Genomic DNA, 9,060 nt, shown 5'->3' on the forward strand with positions numbered 1-9,060 from the left:
TACAACTCTTTTAATCAACGCACACAAGAGATAGTAGAAAGCTTTGTAAGAGACAAGAGAGAGTGGAGTGGATGTTTGAAAATGCATCCTCAAAGGCCTATTTATACTAGTCTTGGACGCCAAGGTTCGGATCTTCTGTTTATGCTTCGGAACGTCCGATGTGATTGAAATCAATTTCCGTAATTTTGGGATGACTTCGGATCGTCCGTTCTTGAGTTCGTAGGGTCCGAACATATGCTTCGGAGGGACCGATCCAGCTTCGTTTCTTCCGAACGGTTCTTTCAGACAGTGTATGACCAGCTTCGGAAGGTCCGAACTCAAGTTCGTACCGTCCGAACATTCCCGCGTTTCCAGAGATTTGAAATCTTCAACACTTCGTAGCGTCCGATCATGTCCTTCGTAGCGTCCGAAATCTTACTCAATCAACAGTCAGATCAATTTGTCTCCGCATTCAAGTGATTTGATTGCTTGTGTTCGGAACGTCCGATCACGTCTTCGGACCGTCCGAACTGGCTCATCGCAGCTTCCGAACAGCTTCTATTTTGCTTCTGATTTGCAATATTTCGGAACGTCCGAACAACATTTCGGATCTTCCGAACGTCACTTTGTTCTTAATTTCCTGCATGCCTCAATATAAAACATTAGTACATTTTTAAGCCAAGTTTTGGTATCATCAAAACAAAAACTTTGGGATATGTTACAGCATTAAAAACATTAATCTCATCCTCGAGATTTGTATGCATTTAAGGCGTAACATGTTGTAACACCCACGACAACATGCAGCGGAAATTATAATTTTAACACACCCATACGTAGCTGGAATAATGATAATAATAAGAGAGATGAGATATAAATTATGCACAAGTATCAAATATGTGGCGCCCCAAACCTCGCCACGTAATCATGCAACATGTGACGTCATATGCATAAAAATTTTCTTTTCGACGACGTAATAATATAATGCGTATACGACAAAATAGTGCAATCACCACACTATCTACGTCAGTGTAGCAGAAACAGTATAATAAATACACACATACAACTCAAATAAGACAATAAGATATACTGTCTCTATCTACTATCAACTACAGGACTGTTTGACTAGACACACCTAGTCCTTCACCACTATCCTGTCTCACGCATAGTCCTGTAACCTGTCCAACAGAAACAGCCCCCAAAGGGTGAGCATATACAACAATCATCCTCGTAATACATAACAGTTATATTAACAACAACATAAGATATAACTGAATGATAACAGAAATACCCCCTTTGCCGTTTCTGGACAATCAGCCATCAACAACCTCAACAACATCACACTGCAACAATAACATCGACGATACGTCGCACCCCAACTCCGGCGACAACAATATCGTCGAACGAACAACAACATCGACGATACGTCGCACCCCAACACCGGCGACAGCAATATCGTCGAACGAACAACAACATCGACGATACGTCGCACCCCAACACCGGCGACAGCAATATCGTCGAACGAATAACAACATCAACGATACGTCGCACCCCAACACCGGCAACAACAATATCGTTGAACGAACAACATCAACGTGACAACATCAACGAGAAGTCTCCCAACAACGATAGTCAACAATATCAACAATAATAAACAACAACAAATATAATATCAAATCACCCAATTCCGGTGATTTATCATCGTTCAACGCAATAGTATTCATCAATACTAAACATTAACAACATATGCTCGTACGTCAACACGTACCTGATAATCGAGTATATATAAAATCTGGCTATTTCTTTGATCCCGAGGCTTGTGACGTATCTAAATAATTCAACAATAATTATCAGATTATTGTCACCGTATCAACACAGTTATAACAGCCTCAATATATAACATCAAATAGCCTAACAACAATTAATTCAACAAAATATAAAACTCGATTATAAATTATTATCGCTCAACAATTTAATATTCTGGTGTATTTAATTCACAATACTACCATCAAATACACCCTAATTAATTAACTTCAAATAATAGGCTATTTTACAACATCCGTCAAATTACGAAAACTTTATATCAACGTGTAGCCTATTCTTCGTAGACTCCAAATATATAATCACAATTAATAACAACTGACAAACAACTCTCCAATCTCAATCCAACGATTAAAAATCCCTAATTATAATAAATTAGGAATAATTCAAAACAACAACACAATAATCTTCTCTACTTCATTAAAATCATACAGTACTCAACAATATTCAATTTCAGTATGGTTTAACAATTTATCGGATTTATTCTAGAAATCGACGAATTTCAAACATCACCAAAACTATAAAATTTATACCTCAAATCGAAGACCTCGTGTCAACGATTCCAAAACTGAAGTCGGTTCGTCGATTGGATAAACTGATAAATCGCACGATCGAAAATAAAATCGAAATTCTATTTTCCTCTCACCTCTCACCTCACGTCTGTCGCCAAGTTCGGTGCAAAACGACTCAATGCATTTCTTTTTTTTTTTAATATTATATTATATTTTATTAATAATATAATATAATATAATATAATATAATATATACTATTTAACATTTTAACATCGGTATATCTCTTTGGACCAGTCAAACGATCAAATTTTCCAAAACTCAAAACATGAAACTTCTATATCTTTGAGTTTTCTACGTTATATCCAAATATCAACTTATTTGGACTTCATACGACCAACATATGTCATATTTCTCTCTTAAAAAAATTGTTAATTATTTAGTAATCTCACATTACTAAATCAACAACTTGTGATATTACTTCAGGCATTACAATTCTACCCCCCTTGAATGAATTTCGACCCCGAAATTAATCAACAACAGTAATAACATGCATAAATAAAAGATACGTCATACCATCAGAATAAGTAGGGGTAGAGCTCCCTCATATGCCGCTCTGTCTCCCAAATGGCCTCTTCGACACCTCTATGCTCCCACTGAACCTTCACCATCGGTATAATCTTACTACGAAGCTTCCGTTCAGGATCTAACTGAACCTCAGAAATATCCAACACATGTGAAGGGTCAGGCTCATACTTCCGCAACATCGACACATGGAATACGTCATGAATACCAGATAAAGATGGAGGTAGAGCCAATCGATAAGCCAACGTGCCTATCCGCTGTAATATCTCATATGGGCCAACATACCTCGGTGCCAACTTTCCTTTCATGCCAAATCGCACTGTGCCACGAAAAGGAGAAACTTTCAAAAATACTCGATCGCCCTGCTGAAACTCTAAAGGTCTTCGTCTTTTATAGGCATAGGCGGCCTGTCTATCTTGAGCTGCTTTCAATCGTTGCTGTATCACCTTCACTTTCTGTTCCATCTCATGAATCATATCAGGACCTGTGACTGCAGCTCGATCAACATCATCCCAGTATAACGGAGATCTACAACATCTCCCATACAATGCCTCAAATGGAGCCATCTGAATACTACTCTGATAACTATTGTTATACGCAAACTCCACCAATGGAATAGATGACTGTCAACCAGATTTAAAATCCATGACATAAGCACGCAACATATCCTCCAGCGTCTGAATAGTACGCTCAGTCTGACCATCTGTCTGAGGATGATAAGCTGTACTCAATCTCAACTCTGTCCCCATCGCAGTCTGCAATCCTTCCCAAAAATGAGAAGTAAATCGAGGATCTCTATCAGAAATAATAGACACTGGAATCCCATGCAACCGTACGATCTCTCGTATATACAACCGTGCCATCGTCAAGTACGTACTACTCATGCTATAGGGTATAAAATGTGCAACTTTCGTCAATCGATCAACAATCACCCAAATAGCATCAATAGTTCCAGTGCTTCTTGGCAAATGAGTCACAAAATCCATCGATATGTGCTCCCATTTCCAAGTCGGTACTTCTAAACTCCTCAATTCACCTCCCGGCCTTCTCCTCTCAGCTTTGATTTGTTGACAATTGAGACATCGACGTACAAAATCAATCACATCACGTTTCATTCCTTTCCACCAAAACTGAGAGCGTAGATCCTTATACATCTTCTTGCCACCAGGGTGGATAGAATATCGACTACAATGTGCACGCCGCAACAGGCCCTGGCGCAACTCAGATATATCAGGAACTACCCATCTATCATTCATCCTCAAACTGCCATCATCAGCCACTCTAAAACGAGTATCTTGTTTCTGAGACACTAACTCCCTCCATCGCTGAACTCTCTCATCTGTCATCTGTGCATCACGAATACAACCATATATATCAGGTTCAGCTAATAAGGTAGATACCTGGATAGGAGTCGTCGAGATATCAAAATCATATCCCAAGGAACAACAAGACATCATCATAGCTGATAAGCGACTGACATCCTCTGCAGTACAACTCACTTTACGGTTCAATGCATCAGCTGTAAGATTGGCTCGACCAGGATGATATTCAATCTCACAATCATAATCCTTCGGCAAATCTAACCATCGCCTCTGTCTCATATTCAACTCTGTCTGAGTAAACAAAAATCTCAAGCTCTTATGATCAGTATAAATCGTAAACGAGGTACCGTATAAATAATGTCGCCATATCTTCAAGGCGAAGATAATGGCTGCCAACTCCAAGTCATGCACGGGGTACCTTGTTTCGTGTGGTTTCAGTTGTCTTGAAGCATATGCCACAACATGTCGATCCTGCATCAAAACACATCCCAAACCATGTAATGATGCATCAGTATAAACAACAAACCTCTCATTTTCTGTAGGGATTGATAACACCGGTGCAGTCGTCAGTCGGTGTTTCAACTCTTGAAAACTCCTCTCACATGCTTCAGACCAGTGAAATCGCACACCTTTCTGGGTCAACTGTGTCAAATATCTAGCAATCTTTGAAAATCCCTCGATAAATCGACGATAATAACCTGCTAAACCCAAGAAACTACGAATCTCAGGTACAGATGTAGGTGAAGACCACTGTAACACGGCTTCGACCTTCGTTGGATCAACAGAAATCCCATCTCTCGATATAACATGACCCAAGAAGACCACTCGATCCAACCAAAACTCACACTTACTGAGTTTGGCATACAACTGTCTATCTCGCAACACATGTAACACTGAACGCAAGTGCCCTGCATGCTCAGCCTCGCTCCTGGAATATATCAATATATCATCAATAAACACAATAACAAATCGATCGAGATAAGGCTGAAATATCCTATTCATCAAACTCATGAACACAGCTGGAGCATTCGTCAACCCAAACGGCATAACTAAAAACTCGTAATGCCCATATCTGGTCCTGAATGCTGTCTTCTGAATATCCTCCTCTCTAACCCGTATCTGATGATATCCTGACCTCAAATCAATCTTCGAATATACCGAGGTTCCCTGTAACTGATCAAACAAATCATCAATACGAGGGAGGGGATATTTATTCTTAATCATTACCTTATTCAGCTGTCGATAGTCAATACAAAGCCGCATCGTTCCATCTTTCTTTCTCACAAATAAGACTGGTGCACCCCAAGGCGATACACTAGGGCGAATGTATCCCTTGTCCAGCAAGTCCTGCAACTGGGCTTTCAACTCTCTCAACTCTGCTGGTGCCATTCTGTAAGGAGTACGAGAAATAGGGGAAGTACCTGGCATCAACTCGATCCCAAACTCCACCTCACGAGCTGGTGGGAAGCCTGGAATCTCATCAGGAAATACATCGGCAAACTCAGCAATTATAGGTATGTCCTCTATTCCCACCTCTTTCTTCTTCTCTGTCACATCTACAGCATAAATAAGATAACCCTCATGCCCATGCTCCAATAACCGAGACATCCGGATGGCAGATACCAACGGAACATGGGGACGAGAACCCTTCCCATAAAATGTCCAACGTTCTTTCTCATCTGTATAAAAATATACCACCCGCTGATAACAATCAACTGTCGCACAATATCTCCTCAGCACATTAATTCCCACAATACAATCAAAATCAGTCATCTCTAGAATAATCATATCAGATCTCAGCTCATAGCCCTCATAAGAAATAATGCCATCTGATATCATAGATACAACTGATATATCAACTCCAGAAGGTGTCGAAACAGAAAGAGGCATAGACAATGGAGACGAGCGCATATGATGCTCAACCACAAACCTCTTCGATATGAAAGTATGCGAGGCACCAGTATCAATAAGAATATAAGCAGGATAAGAACATAAATAACACTTACCCGCTATCATCTCCTCTCGTGCCTCCTCTGCCTGCTCTCGTGTCAAAGCATACACATGTGCCTGAGGCGGACCAGCTCCCTGCATACGTGGCTGTCCTCCAGAAGGTCGTGGTGTAAACTGACGAGGCTGTCGTCCTCCTCTCTCTGAGGATCTACCTCTAGCACTCCTAGGCTCTCGCTGCCCCTCACGACTAGGACACTGTCTCGCCAGATGACCAACACCGCCACACTCAAAACAGGTGATCTCGGTCTGTGTACAATCTCTGATCAGATGAGGTCCCCCACAACGAAAACATCTCACTGCTCTGGACTCCCCTCTCTGCCCCTGAACAGACTGAGAACTGCTCCCACGACTCTCAACACGTCGTGAATCAAATCGGCGCTTCCCAGATGAGGATGAAGAAGATGAACCATTATGATATTTAAAAGATTGTCCCTGTGGTCGCAATGACTCCCTAGTCGGCTCTGATAATCGTCCCTGAGCCCCATACTCCTGCATCACCAACTCAGCCATCTCTGCCCTCGTCACTGCATCCTCAAATGATATCGGGTTATTTGATTGCACACGATCAAATAACTCTAACTTCAACCCTTTCAAGAAGTGCCTCATCTTAGCATGAACATTTGTAGCAATATGTGGCACATATTTCAGCAATGCAGAATACCGAGACTCATATTCAGCAACAGACATACTACCCTGTCTCAAATCCTCGAATTCTTTCTCTTTCTTCTGTCTGGGTGCTATAGAAAAGTATTTATCAAGAAAACGAGATCGAAACACATCCCAATCAACAGTACGGCCCTGAGCTCTCAATCCGGCCTCAGTCGTCTGCCACCACAACAGTACATTCCTCGAAAGCTGAAATGTAGCCAATCGCAACCAAGCCGACCTAGCACACGGAGCGGTCACAAATATCTGCTCTATCCTCTCAATCCACTCCTCTGCTCGCTCACTAGTCTCAGAACTATCAAATCTCGGTGAAAAATAACTGCTGAACTATGCCAAAGTCAACTCACCAGGTAATAAAGGCTGATCTGCAGGTGTCTGTCCCATAGGAGGAGGTGGAAATGGATTCATCTGACCAAACCCACTGTCAACCTCGTTCGTTTCTTCGCGTGGATGTACCTGTTCTCTAGCTGCCATCACTGGAAATCAAATTGTTAATCATAACATTTAACAATTACAATCCAGTACTCATCATCATCACACCTTTCACACGAAAGCACATGCAACTAAAAAACAATCAATCACATCGAGAAATAATCAATAACAAGTCAAATGCACAGACACACGCAGATAATATCGTCATCCAACTCCGTCATCACAAACCCAACTCCTAACCATCCCAGACATCAAACATATGCTCTGATACCACCAACTGTGGCGCCCCAAACCTCGCCACGTAATCATGCAACATGTGACGTCATATGCATAAAAATTTTCTTTTCGACGACGTAATAATATAATGCGTATACGACAAAATAGTGCAATCACCACACTATCTACGTCAGTGTAGCAGAAACAGTATAATAAATACACACATACAACTCAAATAAGACAATAAGATATACTGTCTCTATCTACTATCAACTACAGGACTGTTTGACTAGACACACCTAGTCCTTCACCACTATCCTGTCTCACGCATAGTCCTGTAACCTGTCCAACAGAAACAGCCCCCAAAGGGTGAGCATATACAACAATCATCCTCGTAATACATAACAGTTATATTAACAACAACGTAAGATATAACTGAATGATAACAGAAATACCCCCTTTGCCGTTTCTGTACAATCAGCCATCAACAACCTCAACAACATCACACTGCAACAATAACATCGACGATACGTCGCACCCCAACTCCGGCGACAGCAATATCGTCGAACGAACAACAACATCGACGATACGTCGCACCCCAACACCGGCGACAGCAATATCGTCGAACGAACAACAACATCGACGATACGTCGCACCCCAACACCGGCGACAGCAATGTCGTCGAATGAATAACAACATCAACGATACGTCGCACCCCAACACCGGCAACAACAATATCGTTGAACGAACAACATCAACGTGACAACATCAACGAGAAGTCTCCCAACAACGATAGTCAACAATATCAACAATAATAAACAACAACAAATATAATATCAAATCACCCAATTCCGGTGATTTATCATCGTTCAACGCAATAGTATTCATCAATACTAAACATTAACAACATATGCTCGTACGTCAACACGTATCTGATAATCGAGTATATATAAAATCTGGCTATTTCTTTGATCCCGAGGCTTGTGACGTATCTAAATAATTCAACAATAATTATCAGATTATTGTCACCATATCAACACAGTTATAACAGCCTCAATATATAACATCAAATAGCCCAACAACAATTAATTCAACAAAATATAAAACTCGATTATAAATTATTATCGCTCAACAATTTAATATTCTGGTGTATTTAATTCACAATACTACCATCAAATACACCCTAATTAATTAACTTCAAATAATTGGCTATTTTACAACATCCGTCAAATTACGAAAACTTTATATCAACGTGTAGCCTATTCTTCGTAGACTCCAAATATATAATCACAATTAATAACAACTGACAAACAACTCTCCAATCTCAATCCAACGATTAAAAATCCCTAATTATAATAAATTAGGAATAATTCAAAACAACAACACAATAATCTTCTCTACTTCATTAAAATCATACAGTACTCAAAAATATTCAATTTCAGTATGATTTAACAATTTATCGGATTTATTCTAGAAATCGACGAATTTCAAACATCACCAAAACTATAAAATTTATACCTCA

At 40.3% G+C, this 9,060-nt stretch overlaps 1 protein-coding gene and 1 long non-coding RNA gene across 3 annotated transcripts; both read right to left on the reverse strand.

Annotated features, from left to right (window-relative positions):
- Positions 1-923: 923 nt before the first annotated feature.
- Positions 924-3,010, reverse strand: LOC140810833 (uncharacterized). 2 transcript variants are annotated; one of them, XR_012113311.1, is made up of 3 exons: positions 2,884-3,010; positions 1,745-1,804; positions 924-1,154 (listed from the first exon to the last, which is right to left on the reverse strand). It is a non-coding gene; the product is annotated as an uncharacterized lncRNA (long non-coding RNA). The 2 variants fall into 2 exon arrangements; XR_012113312.1 differs by lacking the exon at positions 2,884-3,010 and adding an exon at positions 2,331-2,428.
- Positions 3,011-3,013: 3 nt separating this feature from the next.
- LOC140809171 (uncharacterized) lies at positions 3,014-7,364 on the reverse strand. The gene is made up of 6 exons (XM_073166666.1): positions 7,238-7,364; positions 6,221-6,961; positions 5,499-5,893; positions 4,134-4,982; positions 3,178-3,515; positions 3,014-3,017 (listed from the first exon to the last, which is right to left on the reverse strand). The coding sequence occupies exons 1-6, from the start codon at positions 7,362-7,364 to the stop codon at positions 3,014-3,016; spliced, it is 2,454 nt and encodes an 817-aa protein (XP_073022767.1).
- Between the last annotated feature and the right edge of the window lie 1,696 nt (positions 7,365-9,060).

Source organism: Primulina eburnea, chromosome 13, assembly GCF_022965805.1.
Source record: "Primulina eburnea isolate SZY01 chromosome 13, ASM2296580v1, whole genome shotgun sequence".
NCBI lineage: Eukaryota > Viridiplantae > Streptophyta > Magnoliopsida > Lamiales > Gesneriaceae > Primulina > Primulina eburnea.

Excerpts from the sequence above, each read along its gene's own strand:
- LOC140809171 (XM_073166666.1), bottom strand. The coding sequence starts at position 7,364 with ATGGCAGCTAGAGAACAGGTACATCCACGCGAAGAAACGAACGAGGTT. Across the intron at positions 6,962-7,237 it reads AGATCAGCCTTTATTACCTG|CACCCAGACAGAAGAAAGAG; the intron begins GTGAGTTGACTT and ends ACTTTTCTATAG. Across the intron at positions 3,516-4,133 it reads TGAGGATGAATGATAGATGG|TCATCTATTCCATTGGTGGA; the intron begins GTAGTTCCTGAT and ends TCTGGTTGACAG.